The 17,217-nt window shown below is 40.1% G+C and overlaps 1 protein-coding gene across 11 annotated transcripts; it reads left to right on the forward strand.

Annotated features, from left to right (window-relative positions):
• Nucleotides 1–263: 263 nt before the first annotated feature.
• Nucleotides 264–15,996, forward strand: si:dkey-89b17.4. Of its 11 annotated transcripts, none has more exons than XM_087295281.1 (5): nucleotides 264–443; nucleotides 8,061–10,793; nucleotides 11,199–12,350; nucleotides 12,426–12,522; nucleotides 13,609–15,996. In XM_087295281.1, exons 2-4 carry the CDS (start codon nucleotides 8,275–8,277, stop codon nucleotides 12,502–12,504), a joined length of 3,750 nt encoding a protein of 1,249 aa, XP_087151407.1. In that variant the 5' UTR covers nucleotides 264–443; nucleotides 8,061–8,274; the 3' UTR covers nucleotides 12,505–12,522; nucleotides 13,609–15,996. The 11 variants fall into 11 exon arrangements, with proteins under 11 accessions (XP_087151407.1, XP_087151406.1, XP_087151409.1 ...); XM_087295280.1 differs by having other exon boundaries at nucleotides 12,426–12,518; nucleotides 13,607–15,996; XM_087295283.1 differs by having other exon boundaries at nucleotides 11,199–12,285.
• The last annotated feature ends 1,221 nt before the right edge of the window (nucleotides 15,997–17,217 follow it).

Consider the following 17,217-nt stretch of genomic DNA (forward strand, 5'->3'; position numbering starts at 1 on the left):
AATGTCTTCTATACAAGCCTATAACTTTACTCCAATGCATTTTAAATAATAGCAATGCTGCATGGTCAAAAATGTGATAACGTCACGTTTTGCTTTGCTTTGTTTCATTTTAGAAAGAAGAACAAGAAAGTTCAAGTGCATAAAACTAGCTGTATGATTTTAATCAAAAATCGGGTCCACTGAGCAATGTTTACTTCCAACGCAAACACACGGAGAAGAGCGCATAGTGACGCGGTAAAGCACGTCCGCAGCTCTCCATCCCCGTTCAGCCCGCAGCAGGAAGTGTGCTGAATACACCGAGAAAAAGACGGTGGAGCCGCCCGCTGAAGAGAAAAAGAGTTCAAAAATAACAATGGCGAGCGACTGAACATACCATTTTCTCCTGCGCAATCTAAAAGAGCATAACCCCCCATTCCTGATCATTGTGCACGTCTGTAAGTCGGGTAAGTGGTTGCAGCTTGAAGGTGTTTGTTTAATTGCACACAATGGCCACATTCATTGAATCAGAGCTCGCGAGCCTCCGGATCTTTGTGTCGCTAGGCAAGCTAGCCGACTAGCATTGACCTTACCGCTAAATAGAAACCGTTTTACAGTTTATACCTGACATTTGTCGATTTAATCGCGTTTATATCGGTGTATTTTAATCCAAAGGACATTTATTCCAAATGTAGGTCACCAAAACTGTTTGTTTTCTTCGAGATGGTCGTGTTTTGCGCTCGCTAGTATCGTGAGGGGAGGCTAGCGCGTTAGCTGCGGGGGGGTTTGTCGCTGTCAGACAGACCGACACGTTAAAATAATCGATGCCATCGCCTACGAGAGCTGGATGTTTTTCATGCTTTCAAACCAACACACGAGGGTGACCAAAAATTAGCGGGACTTTTCATCCTAAAGCGTTTGGAGCGTCGAAAATAATCGTTTTTTTCTTCGTTTTCTCGCGCTCGGTCTGGCTGCAATAGCCCACCAGCTAATATTTGCACACAGCGACTCGCATCCTGTGAAAACATACGGGTCTGGATGTACATTTCGCTCTTTCTTGCAACAGCACACACATGCATTTTGACTAGAATTGCACGTACATAGAGCCCGAATGGATGTACAATATATTTTTGGTCCTGTTTCGGTGTTTTCGACGCCTAATATGGTGAGTCTATGGAGGGAAAATGACACGGAATGTCGGGTCTCTGCATCTGCTTTTGTCCGGATAAAAAGCGGGTGTGGAGCTTTAGGCCAAGGTCATAGCGAAGCGTTAATTGTTTACATTTGATAGAAAACCAGGTTTGCATATAGATTATGAAGATTATTACGTTGTTATTGGGGTGCCACGGACATGTTAGGCCCATCATGTAACTTAACGTTATCATTTCTTTGTCAGCTGCGCCATTGAGCAAATACAATGTAATGCCAAATTTATAATTTAGCAGAAGAAACAAATAACCAAGCTGATTATTTGTGTTTTTAATATGCTTACAGGTTTTTTATGTATATATTCGAGTGTTTAAGTTGCACTAATACTTATTAAAAATGATCAAAGTTAAGAGCTAATTAATGATTCGTTGATCTGAGTTTTAGTTTTCTTAAAACCCGTCATGTCTACACAATTCCCATTGTGATTATTTAAAATTGTGATTTCCACTAATGTAGAAGTCGTGGACATTATTATAAACATAAACTTCACGGATGTGGTGAATATACAAGTTATTAGACAACTAATTGCTCTTCACTTCAGTGTATTTCATCTTAAACAATTTTTAATAATGTTTAATGGACTGGTTTGACATTAATTCAAGGTAAAAACAGTAAACATGCTGTAATGAGCAGTGTTTACACTCACACACTTGCTTACCTTCTCACATGGCCTCCATATAGTCTTTCTGTTTGATTTTTTTTTTTAAGTGTGCCGAATTATTTCAGACATCTGCAGAATTTTTTTGCTATTTCTGCTTAGAATTTTGTAAAATAAACTGCAGATTTATGTGGAATGATTTTTTTGGAGTTTCATTGCTAAAAACTTAATAAATTAAATTAAAAGAAGAATAGCTTTTTATTACCTTATTTAGTGTTTCCAATGTTTATACCTTATTTAATGTTTCCAATGCAAATCCAATTAAATCCACTTATTTGGTAAACAAAGCCTCTCATAAAAAGTCTCTCATATATCTACTGAAATACAGAAAATATTACTTTTACAAACTGTATTGTAAATAAATCATTTGAACATTTTCATATCAGTTAGTAATATTACTGAAATAAATTTCAAACCTGAATAAATATAAATGTACACACATTTACAGAAGTAAATTAATAGACTCAATGGTGGGCTAAAAATCTCGGATTACATGCAGACTTCGTGTGGTAAGGTAAAGACGTGAACATCTGTATAGTAATATATACCTAATAATGATTTATTATCATCACTAAAGTCTATAGTATAATAAGTAAACTGACTTCAAGTTAGATGGTTATTTGACTTTCAAAATAACACCTTTTAATATATACGTTTATAGTTTTAAATATTTTTTGTTGGTGTTATAATGACACAATTTTCATAGAAAATATGCAAGTGAATGTTACCATCTGATACCATCACTGCACAGTGTTATTTCCAGTGTTCCAGCTGGACCAGTTAGCATTTCTGTGTGGAGTTTGAATATTCCCCCGTTGTTCGCGTGGGTTTCCTCCACAGTCTGTATAACACCCCATTCACATGGTGTATCAGCGTCGATGCCCTAAATGGGTGACGTCAGACATTGCTGAACTGCATTGTGGATACGTCTGCGCTGCTTCAGTAGCATTGCTTGCTGCAGAAGTTGGGACTTTCTCAACTTTTGAGAACAAGTGTCAGCCAGTCAGATTGCTGTATGCAATTACACTAGCTCAGACAGTATCTGATTGCTGACTAATTTCATTGGCTGACGCTGCTATGACGATCGTGTCAGCCCAACTTCAGACACGCCCTCTGTCAAGCGTTGACGCTGAATCCTCGTGTGAATCAGGCATAAGTTAATTTTATGAACTACATTGGCTGTAGCGTACAAGTGTGTGTGAATGCGAGTGGATGAGTGTTTCCCAATACTGGGTTGCGGCTTGAAGGGCACCCACTGCGTAAAACATACTGGAAGAGTTGGCGGTTTATTCCACTGTGGCAACCCCTAATAAAAAAAGAGACTAAGGCAAATATGCAAGTGACCGCTACCATCTGATACCATCACTTTTTGCGTTCTTTTCTGTGACGGGTCCTAGTACTGATTTTATTGACCTTAAAATGAGCAAACTTAGTGGAGGTAGTGTGTTTTGCAAATGATTTTATTCCCTAAAAAGTGGGACCCATCTGGCACTTTGCAGTGTGGATCTTGAAGTGTTGATGGAGCTAAAGCATCCAGATGGTCTTGAGTCAGAGACCACTGGTCAGGTTATATACCCTGAGGGTATGCGACGCTAACTCGGATCACAGATGCTGTGAGATGTATGCCTAGATTCGTTCCACAAACAGCAGACCTCACTGCGCATGAATGATGATCACATCATGAACACTTCATATGATCTGTCTTGCAACTTGTAGCTCAAAATGCACTATGGATTAAAACTGGTCATTTTGGTCACTGGTGTTCTGGTTTTTGAATAAACTAAAGTGGACGTAGAGCATGAGCAAGTGTGTTAATGAGTGTGAATGGGTGTTTCCCAGTATTGGGTTGCAGCTGGAAAGGCATCTGCTGCATTAAACATGTCAGAATAGTTGGTGGTTCATTTCACTGTGGCGTCCCCTGATAAATAAGGGACCAAGCATAAGTAAAATAAATGAATGCACCATCCATGCACATAAATCCACTGGAAAAACTGGTACAACTTTCATTTGGTAATCTTTAATCAAAATCTGAATGCTTGATTTCGCTCAGGAATTGCAGTCCTTCTCTGATGACATCAGTTTGACTGCTAGTGGAAGAAGAGGAGCTGTACAAGAATAAAAACCCACCACTCATTATGGAAATACATCATCATACAGAAATAAAGACCTGCAGAAATGTTCAGTTTACACTGACTTTAAAGAAGATATGGTGGAGGATATGGTGCACATGGAAAAAAGATTACGTTATATGCAAATGATGTCAAGATTATGGAAACTTTAGTTTAAATGGCAAAAACTTGTATGTTATTTTCATCTCATCACTTTTTAAATAAAAAATATTTCAAGTGATGTTAAATCAGTAATTAGAGTAAAGAAATTCTTGATTACATACTGCTGATAATCAGGAATTAAATTTTCATCCAATTATATTATAATTATTGATTTGAAATAACGAGATATTTAAAGCTGTTTCACACCACCTATTTTAATGGAGATTTTTGAAGTATTGGTTTAGGTTCCCAAGATGTGGTTCCGATTTTGTGGCTCGTGTGCGCCTAGTTGGGCCTGATAAGAAAGCGTTGGTTAATAAAGATTGAAATACAGTTATTACCAATTAACTACCAACCAATCAGTACTGTAGTATTAAAAACATTTATTTCACACTAACATTTGGGCATTGTTGAGCAATATGTATTATAAGCATCAGGTTGAGAGTATAAACACAATGGCCAATCAGTGGTGTTTCTAAACCTCAACAACGCTAAAATGTTTGTGAGAAATTGACAGCTGTAAAATTCCCTATTAAAGGGTTGATTCGCAAAATATAAGCGTTATTACCCTCATATCATTTCAAACCTCTGAGATCTCCATTCATTTTCAGAATTCAAAAGATATTTTAGGTGATATCTGAGAGCCATGTCTTCTATAAACGGCAATGGTCCTGACCAGGCATGGCATGGTATAAGATTCTGATGGTTTCCTAACCTTAGATAAAATATCACGGTATTGTGATTACTGCTTTAAGATAAACAGTTTTTAAATCTCTGGCGGTAAAAATATAAACATTTTTTCCTTTTAAACACAATATTTATTATTTTAAGAAACATTTAAAATATTTTGGAACAGTAAACATGTCAGGCTAAATCATTCAAATGAATAATTGACTTCTGCTGTCTTTTATTTAATTTAAAACCTCATCTTTGGATACGTTTTCTGCTGGAGATACTGTTGCTCTTAAAAAAAAAAAATCGTACACATAAATAAGGAACAGTATTGCAGAAAATTTTGGCGGTTTTAAAACCATGACTTTTTTTCAAACCGCGGTATACCTTGAAAGGGTTATCGTCCCATGCCTAGTTCTGACTCATTTAATCTCTAGAAAAATGCCAAAAAACATCTTGAAAACATGCTTCAGGTTTTCATTCAGAATATTATGAAGCTATAAGAATGCTTTTTTGTACGCATAAAACAAAAATAACATTCTTTTCGAACCAGTGAAGGCATGAATTCCTCAATGCATATCATATAACTCAGATGACATTACTGGACAAACCTGCAGATCACTCATCACAAAACATCTTACATGTTTTTATTTTTATTTTGTTTTTTTAATCTGAAATACCTAAACCAAAGTCTATCATCAAATGAGTTGCATATATTATCTTCTAATTACAGTCTAAATACATCAGAATACGAAATAGGAAAACCCCAAGGTGCAAAAAATATAGACCTATATACTAAAAAGACCAGCAGAAGCTTATCTTAGTGCTGCAGCTACCATTTTCCCCACTGATATAGGTGGAAGTTTTATTTTTCTCTTCAGCTCATTGGATTGAAACGATGCTTCATTAGCAAATGCTTTATGCGATATACTGAATTTGCGCATTGATTAAATCCACAGCTTTGAATGGAAACATGGCTTATGTAAGACACATACAAGGATGTTGTATTTTGTTGGACAGTGTATTCTGTAGTTGCAATAAAATATATGTGACTCAAAGTACTATGTTAAAAACATAAACAAGACAGGTCTGAACCTTCTTTTAATGCCAGATCGCTTCACTGACATCAGTCACACATTGTCTGAATATTGGGTTATTTTTGAGCTGCCTCTATTGAAGTTTCTGTACTGAAAGTAAAATAATGCCGTTCAGCAGGCTTGAGAGAAGCCAAAAAATAAACCAGTTGAGCTCTCTAGTGTTTCAGTTGTCTGATGGCCATTGTGTGTGGTCAAGGAGCACTGTTTCTTTCATTGCAGTTGTGTGGTGGTAAGATGAATTTCTCCCTAGTGGGCACTAATAGATGTGAACTTGTGGTCATGCATTTTATTTGGTTTTCTTCAGCAAATTCAGCTTCAATAATCCAGTGTGATTTTTTTTTATTTTTTTTATTTTGTGTTGCCAAATTTCATAAACCGTTTTATTGAGCTTCAAGCTACAAATGTAGTTGTGGATCTAGTTGGTTTTTGTATTTAGATAGGAACTGAAGCTGCCAATGTAACCAAATTTCACTCACTTTAGTGATGCCAATGGCAGTGGGTTAACTTGAAGTGATTTTATATGCAGTACTGGCACTTGGTGACCCTTAAAAAGCAACAGAAAATAAGAATCTTGCTCATGCTTTGTAAAAACCATTTGATTGTGTTAGCAATCAAAAAGCTTGATTTTTTTTAAAAATGCTTTTAAGAGGTATTGATTGTCAGAGTTATAATCGAGTTCAGTGGTTCGCACAAATATTAAATGTGCAATTGAAAGGAAAACAAATCTTGGTCTGTTGTAGTGCCAAAATCCCAATGTGTGGTTTTAAATGAAAAAGCTCCTTAAGCCACTGCAGGATTGTTCAAATAAATGTGGTGCATATTAATAGTTTCTTGCATTTTCAGATGAAAGAGTTAACAAAATTGGCTTAGTTATATAGAGTTTATATATATTTAGTTGTATAAACAGCAATGCACTGTTGCACATTTGATTAATTTATGTATACTAAATGTTGTATTGCGATACTTGGTTTTGTTAAGCAGGTTTCATGAAAAATGCATGATATTTGGTTGTGGTGTTGTTGCAAATTACTGTCTGTTCAATAGCCAAAGAAGCATTTTTAATGATGCTCAATAAAAATTGTCAGGGGTTGCAATGGCAAAGTGATCAAACAGCGATTAGTGAATATCTGTAAATCAAATATACCTGGAGATATTTTGATCCAAATATCTTGTTTACAAAAATGCTTTGGCTGATAGATGGTTTTAGTCGTGTGTAAACGTTCATCAACTTTGAGATGACCTGACTATCCTAAAACAGAGATTATTTATTCTGCAGCTGTTTAGCTACTTCAGAATGTGTTTACTGGGTTTCAGTGTTTGTTTTTAATGACTGCGTTTCTGAAATTTTAGGGCAGGGGTCACCAATCTCAGTCCTGGAAGGCCTGTGTCCCTGCAGGGTTTAGCTCCAACTTGCTTCAACACACCTGCCTGGATGTTTCTAGTATACCTAGTAAGACCTTGATTAGCTTGTTCAGGTGTGTTTGATTAGAGTTGGAGATGAACTCTGTTGGGCACCGGCTCTCCAGGAACAAGTTTGGTGACCCGTGTTTTAGGGGGCTGCAAGTTCTACCTGAGAAAATCAGGAAGTAGCCAACTCCTGCACAATTTACTTGATATGCTTTGTTAAAAAAACATCTCATTGTATTATTGATAGTTAGACTGATAATTAGACTTAACTTAGCTTGCGATGCGTACTGACAACTTGAATTGTAAAACTGACCTTTTTATTTTCCTGAATTATGTTCACTCTTTTATAGCATGCACTGTACTTGTAATTTGCTTGTCCTTGGTAAAACATTACTTATGCTGATGTTGTGGCAGTGTAAACAGACTGCAGAGTTATCAGCATACCCGTTTACATTTGACGTCAAATGATTGATGTGCAGGTACAAAAAGCTGGCTTATTTTCAGCTACTTTGGACCTGTGCGTCTTCTGTGGGACCTAAATGTGAGATTAGACATGCCAAAGCTACTTCTCTTAATGTCGTCCTATCACAGTGAATGTTTATTTATTATTACCCTTAATGAACGTTAAAACAAACTGTTTTGCTTGTTAAGCTGTTACTATCATTTATGCTTTCGTTAAACTCATGGTCCACTAGATGGCATGTTTAGTAAGATGGTGGATATGTATTTGTTAAATAAAATTAACGTTGGTCTTTTATTGTATCTTTTCAGCTGTCCTCTGATGCCCCACATCTGTCCAGACCCTCTCTGAACTGCTGTGATCGAGTGGAATTGAAAGGCTGATTGGAGAGAATATCTGTCACCCAGGTAAAATGGCTGATACTACAGAAGCAGAGAGCTGAACATCACACATTGCCCCCTTTTCTTCTTTGTTCGAGGATCATTTTATGTGGACATTTCTCCCTTCCATTTCAATTTTCTCACCATGGCTATGCATGATATGAATCGAGCCAAGGGTTTTCCTTGCAAAGAATGCGACATCATTTGCCCAAGTACACCTAGTCTACTGGAGCACATGAAAGCACACTATCATCAAGAAGAGAATGGCAGATTTGAATGCGAGCAGTGTGGACGTATTTTTAAGCATGCCAGTAGCTTGGCTTCTCACAAAAAAACTCATGAAATGGGTTCTTTCCAGTGTCCGGTCTGCACCCGAACTTTGCCCAATGCTGTGGCGCTGAAAAACCACCTCCGCATCCACACCCTGTCTCCAAGTGCCCAAGCTGAAGAGGAGAATGAGGACAATGTTGATGAAGACAGGGATTATAATCTAGCACAAGATCTGTCTGACGCAGCTTTCAGGAGTCACATAAACAACAGTGGAATGATGCCTGGTCATGACCATGACAAACTGAAACCTCCAGGATCTGAAGATGCCTGGGACAGACCTTTTAAATGCGACCAGTGTGACAGAACATATCGTCATCATGGCAGCTTGGTTAACCATAAGAAGTCTCATCAAGAGGGTACATATAAGTGCAGTGTCTGTTACAAGCAGTTCAGTAATCTTGCCGCTCTTAATGCTCATGAACGCACTCATTCTAAATTTAAGCCCCCTGGAATGTCCATGGGGGTCCTTGTGAATGAAGCACCATCTGACCCTCGCCCCCTTGGTTCCCATAATGATGACATGGCACCCAGCTATTGCCATCTTTGCCAATTGGCTTTGCCTAATAAGAATGACTTTCAAGAGCACCTTTTGTTACACAATGCTGCATCGTCTTCATTGGGACTAACACGTAGTTTCCCAGGCATAGTGCCTCATAATCTAAGTTCTGTTCGATCCCCAGCAGTGAATCCTTATACACCTGCTCTTGGTGACTCCCTTCCATTGCCCCCATTACCTGATAAGCGTTATGACCCAATGCTAGGCCCTGCAATCAATAATGCCATATATACCTGTGCATATTGTGGAACGGGACAACCTGACTTGGATAGTCTCAAAATTCATTACCTTACGCATGACCCTCACACGACAGCACATGCCCACGATACCCCTTCTATTATAAATTCTGTTGGACTAGCTTCAAACTCTCAACCGTCAATATCTACATCAAATGGTGAGACAAGGTCTCAGGGGCAGTCTTCATCTCTTGATGATGCTGATCGCAGATTTAAGTGCAACGAATGTGGGAAAACCTACCGACATGCCGGGAGTCTAGTTAATCATAAACGCTCGCATCAAACTGGCAATTATCAGTGCACAGTTTGCTGTAAGCAGTATTCACACTTAGCAGCCCTACATAGCCACCTTCGCAGTCACAAAACCCGGCCAAATTCGCAGTCGATGGGTACAGAGGGAGATTGGCTTTCCTCTGAGCCACTGACAGGGCTAGACTCTCAACAGGGCTTTGTACATTCTCAGAGTCAGGAGAGTGGTGCAACAACCCCAATTTCAATGCCCGGTAATCTTGGTGACGCAGCACACTTTGTCCCAGATGGTTCCCATAACAGTGGCCTGGATTCACTGGAATTCCATGACCGATTTGACGGTTCCCTTGCTCAAAGCAGTTCTGGTCATTCCCCTCTTCCCCAAAACCACCGTCAAACAAATAACGTCAACCAAGGGAGTATGACCAATGGTTACATGGGTAACATGAGCTTCCATAGTCCTGGTGGTGCTTCTCTGCCACCTGGTAGCGCTAACCTCAAAGAAAGTTCTCGTCACAGACGTGGTCATGACCAGATGTCATTTGCAGGTGCACAAAACAACTCGCAGGGCAACAATAAGAGAATGAATAACAAAAATGATGATGATGATGATGGAGAGGTTTATCAGTGCACGGTCTGCGGAAATCATTATGCCAGTCTAAGGGCACTTCGTAGCCACCTACGAAGCCATGGGGTTAACCAGGGGGCAGGGCCCTCCTCTGCCCTCCCTTCAGTTGGTGACCAAGACTGGAGGAGGCGACAAGAGGGTAGTACAGCCAGTCTTTCGATCTGTAGCACCTGTGGCCAGAGCTTCAGCAGAAAGCAGGACTTGCTGAATCACCAGCTAGTCCATGGACCTGCTCGGCCAGATGGATCTACACAGGGCTTGGGTGGCAGTAGCTCTAATTCTAATGGCAAAATGGATGGAAGGAACCACATTTGCGTTGACTGTGGCATGTTCTTTGCAGATCGCCATCACCTGATCACTCACCTGTGTCCAGGCAAGGCGAGATCGGGGGCATTGAACAAGGGTATGAATGGAGCTAAAGGGATGACGGGTGGTGCTGGTACCAGTGGCAGCGGAGGCCCTGTAAACCCTCAGCAGATGTCAGGCTCTGTTGATCGGCCCCACAGGTGCGACCAGTGTGGAAGGAGTTACAGACACCCCTGCTCCCTGCTCAACCATAAGAAATCTCACAAGACTGGGGTCTTCCGCTGCCTTGTCTGCCAAAAACGCTACTACAACCTACTGGCTCTCAAGAACCACCAGAGGACTCATTTTGACTTAAAGAGGTTAGCCAGCATTGCATGTGCCCTATTATACTCTAACTGTTTAGATCTCTTTGCATACTTTGAATGCTTATGTATTATCATGAGTTCCCCACTCATGTGATTACTCAGGTCATCACTGAATGAATAGATTTTAATGAAATGTTGAGTGTCCAGGCAGTGTGCAATGGTGATTTTTTTTTTTTTCTTTTCATTAGAGATGACGAGGGCAACAAACATAACTCATACTGATATGCACACATACACACAGTCGAGTCTGAAATTCATAATGTCTGTACCCCATATGAGCATTGTGTAGTCATCTTTGTATATGTAAGGGGATCGTCCCTCTTTCTGTTTCTTTCTTTTTATGGAAGTGTGTTTAAGCTTTCTTATCTGTTTGTTTTTGTGTGTTTTATCTGTTCACAGACACAAGTGTGAGGAGTGTGGGAAGGCCTTCAAGATTCAGAAGCAGTTAATAAATCATCTACGCCTGCACGAAGAGCACAGAGCAAAGACTGGAGAGCGAGACCAAAGAGTTCAAAGCATGTCTCATCCCAATGGAGCCCACTATGAAGGAGGCCCTTCGCAGCTACAAGCTATGAGGATGGGTGAACCCAAAATGCAGAATCCTCCCATGAACCCCAATTATGGTCAACCTCAAGATTTCAAAAAACCATACGCGGGGGCGAGGGCACAGCAGATTGATGATGGCAGCGGTCGCCGCCCCTTTGCTTGCGATCAGTGTGGACGTACTTACCGTCATGCTGGCAGTCTGGCCAATCATAAGAACCTTCATAAGATCGGCGAATACCACTGCAATGTGTGCAATTCCACTTATCCAAATCGACTGGCAATGAAGAATCACCTTCGAATGCATTTCGCTCTCAAGAAATTTACCTGCACTGAATGTGGAAGGGGCTTCAGGAACCAGAGGCAGCTTGAAACGCACACCAGCAACCAGCTCTGCAAAGATATTCCTGTTCCTCTTCCTGGTACTAGCATTCAGACTGCTCCTCCTCCCCCAGAATATGAATGCGATGGGTGCTCTCAAGTCTTTCACGCAACCACAGATCTGGCCTCGCATAACTGCAGTGCCCAGCTTCCTTCATCTTCTGCCTCTCTCAACAGCTCTAATATGAGCATGGATGCAGGTGACCTGGGATCTCCAGAGCGTGAAGAACGTCCCTTTGCCTGTGACCTTTGCGGCTGCTCATACAAGCATGCTAGCAGTCTGCTCAACCACAAAAATACACACAAAATTGGCAACTTCAACTGCTCCTATTGTGACAAGCCGTACACCAACTACATGGCCCTCCGCAACCACATGCGTATCCACACGCAGAAGAAGCGGCATATCTGCACAACCTGTGGAAAGGCTTTCCGACTGGCCCGCTTCCTTCGGAACCACCAGAGAGTCCACGAGGAGGGACACACCCGATTTGGCTGCCCCACCTGTGGGAAGAGCTTCCAGGGGCGTTCTGGGCTGGCCAGGCACCGCTGCGGTGACAACCAGGTAGGCAAGGAGGGCATGAGGAAGGACACTTCAAGCACAAGAGAGGGAGAGGATTACCGGTTCACGTGAGTTTACGTCTGTTGTTCGTGATTTTTGAAGTGAACTAGTAAAGATCACAGGTTTCTACATGTCTATTACAGGTATATGATCTCCAATCCGGCTTCCTCGGGACCATACGCGTGCCGGAATTTGGATTTTTCTGAAGTTTGGACAGTATGATTAGTGGAGACCAGATAAGTTACCCCCCTTTGCTTTCAGTTAGCAATTTGCACTAGATTGTTCGGATGTCTTGGTAAAATAGGTCAATTTTGATGTACTTACTAGGTAGATGTGTGTATTGTACTAAAGATAGACAAACAATTGATTGCTCCTTAATTGATTTGATTGAAAACATATTGGAATGTATGGTGAAATTTACTGTTGTTACCATTTGAACATTCAGTTGCCATTAATACTCTAGTTTTATATCAGCTGTAGTGCTTCCAGGAACACATACTTATCTGGACTCAACAGCACTCAACCACTGGACTTTAATCAGTTTGTTTAATGCATGTTCTGTGCCATTTTATTTACCATCATCAAAATATGCTTAATTTGCTATCAAGACAATAAATATCAAAGAAGGAATATTTAAAGGAATGTTACGACTTCCTACTAACACACAACTTCCATACTAACAAACTACTTGATTGGAACAAAAGTTCCTAGTGAGGTTCACAAAAACATACTGCTTTTGTTCATACTGCTTGGTGTTTTGGAAATAAGTTCACAACACTTCTATAATGCTGTTTTCCAACCAGAATTCAGGTCAAATCCAAAAACCGTATTTTCTGCACAATTATGCAAGCATTTTGAAAGGCTTTGTGTACTTTACCTATACTTAATAACATTTTATTTACCATTTTGACGAGCTGAATCTTTAAATACCTTGAGACTGAAAACAAATCATGATTTGTAGTCCACTGACAAGGTTTCTCCTGTAGACTGTTGCACATTGTTTATATTATGATTCTATAAATTATATAATTCATTGTACCACTGCCTTAATTTTACACAATTAGTTGAAACTTCAAGTTATAATTCATGGTCACTTTATTACAGGCAATGCTATCCAAGTTATCCTGTCCAAGATTATATTTTTTAGTTTGGCAGCTGGATTCAAGATCATATACCTGTATTTGTGTATCCATCAATGTAATTACCATAGAAGTCAGCTATACATTGTTAGCTTGCTTTCAGACTAATCTAGGTTACTAACTATTGAGGGGTTGAGAAGACAATGAGCAGGTGAGATTTACTTTGTCTCTCTTTCTGTTTTCACAGATGTGACCAGTGTGGTCGTTCTTATCGGCATGCTAGCTCACTTCTTAATCACAAAAACACCCACACCGTCGGCATCTACCACTGCGCTGTGTGCCTCAAGACCTACTCCAATCTGCTCGCACTCAAGAATCACCGTCGCATTCATTCTGAAACTCGGCGGCACCGCTGCCCAGAGTGCGGCAAAGCTTTCCGCGTCTCTTCCCAATTACAAAATCACCGCCGTATCCACCTAAAGGAGCGGGAGATTGGCTGCACTCTGTGCCAGCGGACATTTCTTAGCAAGGCTAGTTTCCGACTCCACCTGGAAATGCAACATGGCCGCGCCCCAAAAACATCGCAGCAGCCTGGGGTTTCGTCCAGTGGCTCTGATTTGAGTTGGGGCTCTGGGCTTGACCTTACGCTGATGCAAGCACAGGGACTTGATCCTAACGGCCTCCGAAAGCTTAACCATGGTCCCAGTGGCAGCAGCTCATCTGGACTTCATCATCAGCTGGCGTCACAGCAGAGACGCAGTGAGCTGGGGTGCAAGTCGCATGTCTGTGATCAGTGCGGCCGCGGTTACCGTCATGCCAGCTCACTTCTGAATCACAAGAACAGCCACAAGATGGGCACCTATTTCTGCAACTCCTGCCAGAAAGAATTCTCCAATCTGATGGCACTCAAAAATCACAGACGTATCCACACAGAGCCCAAGCGTTACCAGTGCCCGGACTGTGGCAAGGCATTCCGTGTCTCCACTCAACTTATCTGCCACCGCCGCATCCACACCAAGGAGAAGCCTTTCTCGTGTCAGCACTGTGATAAGCGCTTCTCCAGCAGATCCAACTTAAGACACCATCAGAAGGTCCACTGGAACAGTTCAACACCTTCCTCTAGTCTCAATGTGGGCACCACCAATTACTTGGGCATGCCCTCGGGGCCCTTTTTATAGTGCCGGAGAATTGCTAAAGCAGAACTTGTGGTTTGTAATGGAGATTCATGCCAAGGCTTTTGGAGGTGCCAAAACCCCCATTCCTTTCACTCATCTTCGTCTCTAGTGCTTGAGGTGTGGCTGTGAGGCTTTTGTCGAACAGATTGTTGTTTAGGTTAAGAGAACTGTCCCTGCATGTACCGTGAAACATTGGACTTGTTACATCACATGATGACTGTTAGTTTTAGGTCACATTTTCCCCACCCTTACCCTCGTCCTAAACACCACAGGTGACCTTACTTGCATTTTCACAGTTCCCTTTTGGGGTTGGGGACACCGAGGGCCACTGCCTTCAATTCTGATACCAGCCTTTGGAAGAAGTTCAAACTAGCTGGCATCTTGTTTTAATTCTTGAAAACGAATTGCTTTCGGGGTGAGGCATTTCCACGTATGTGTATAAAACAGCACATTTCCCACTATGGTACTGTTAGATCAGTATTGTTTTTGTGAGGTTACATAAAAAGCGACTTTGGGTCGAAGATGGACACGCAACTTCCCGTTCTGGGTTATTGCTAAATGCAAAACAAAGAATTTAAAAAGCATACATTTCATCCCATGCCTAGCTACCCTTTTGATGACAACCTTGAAAGCATTCACAACTTTCAATCCTAGACAATACAAAGAAAATATGTTGACTGTCCGATGAGTTCCGAGACGCGTCCAGCAACTTGTATGTTTAACAAGTAGAAGTAACTATGTTTAACAGTGTATAGAGCGTAATTGAGACGTCTTCAGTTATTGGAGGCAACACTTTTCTGTGTTGTGTAGGACTTTCAAAGTTTTTTTTTCTTTTGTTTTGTATTCCTCCCCTGTTCTTTTCATGTTCTAACTTTTCTAACTTGTGTGTACCATGCAGCACGAAGATGAGCTTCACAACATTATTATTCAGCAGCAGATGACAGCATTGCGCTTACTGGGTTCATTTCTTAGTGGCATCATTCGTTCGTTCTCCCTTTAATTTGATGATGTTGCTCAGAACCCATATTTTAAAAACTGCAACTAACTTGCTAGTGTATAGAAATGGTAGGTTGTGCTATGAAAAAAAAAATGGGAGAAAAACGAAAGGGGGAAAAATGTATATTGATAGGCTTGTAATGGCATTTGGTTTTACCTTGTATTGTATTGTACCTCTGACTGTATTATTTACAGGAAAACTTTTATAAAAGATCACTGTAGTATGCATTTTATTTATATTAACACTTGTAACTGAAAACGCTAGTTTTAGAGCTCCCAGTTTTAGGATTTCTTGTTTCGACCCCTCCATTCTCCAGAGGCTGTCGGACACAGAGTCAGGAATGGCAGGACTCCTAAAAAAAAAACACTTGTTATAGTGACTGTAATCTCCTCTTTCGTTGCCATTATTTGTTATGCTTTTAAACGAACGTTCTGTCCCTTGTGCAATAAACAGGGAACTGTAATAATGTGTGTTTTTAATTGCAGTATAATGAGTGTAAACATATCACTGTATTATTATTGCCTTTCTCACGTGATGTTGTGACTGTCCCCCAAACCTCCCCATACTCATGTCAAGATTGGATGTGCCTATTTCACTTTTTAAGAATGATTTTGTGATCATTACAATCAGCAAGGCAATCTTATTTTAACCTCCTCGGTTACACCATGTTAACTCTTGTATTTATTTATTTTGGCTTTCTTTTTTTTTAATTGCATTGGTCTTTTTTTTTGAGCTTGTTGATAATACATGGGAGCACTGGTGCTAAGTCAATGTATTTTGAAATGGTATCTGCGAAGATCAGAGCATGGGAAGATTATATATTTATGTACCTGTGCCCTTGCAAATATTACGCAATTGGATAATTCAAAAAATGAAATTCTTCCCATGCTACTTTGACAAAGATTCCAAATATAAATTATAAAATAATTAAACTTTAGATTTTTCCCCCCCTTCTTGTTTATATATAAATAAGCTGTATGTATATAAACATACATATATATTGTTTATATATATATCTGCACATGCACACATACATATATAAATATATGTGACTGTATACTTTTTTTAAACGACATTTTGATAATTCATTTCCTAACAGAACATGTTTGAATTATAACCTCGTTGCTCTCAAACAATAAAAATAAATAGCTGGAACAATAATGTAACATTCACTTCAAATTCATGTGTGATTTTAAAGTTTGCCACTCATGGTTGGTGTTCTCGAAGAGTCTGCATCCACCAATTTCAATGCCATGGTGTTGTTTGTTGAAGTTTGATTATTATGAACGTTTCTATTCATGGATTGTAGGTTGTTTAATGCAGGAGTTCTTAAACTTTTCAGGACACCACCCCCAAAATAACAACGCCAGTGACTCACGGCTATCCTTTATAAACCTTACAAACGCAAAAACACCTCACACACACCAATAGGCCCAAGTCAAGTTCTTTGTTTAGTTTTAGAGAATGCCACTTGGAGGGCTGGGTGATTTGACCTAAAATCAAAACCGTGATTAATTGAACGTTTTAACTTGATTTCGATTAACGAACGATTGTTTTATGTTTATTTATTTTGTCCTCATACTTAACTGACAAGTTTTGTACAGTAAATATGCAGTTTTCTTTGGCACAAGCTGCTCTTGTTGTATCTCAGTATTGAAGTTGTCCATGCTCAACATGTCAGCAG

Source organism: Danio rerio, chromosome 19 (genome assembly GCF_052040795.2).
Source record: "Danio rerio strain M-AB ecotype USA chromosome 19, GRCz13ab, whole genome shotgun sequence".
Taxonomy (NCBI): Eukaryota; Metazoa; Chordata; class Actinopteri; order Cypriniformes; family Danionidae; genus Danio; species Danio rerio.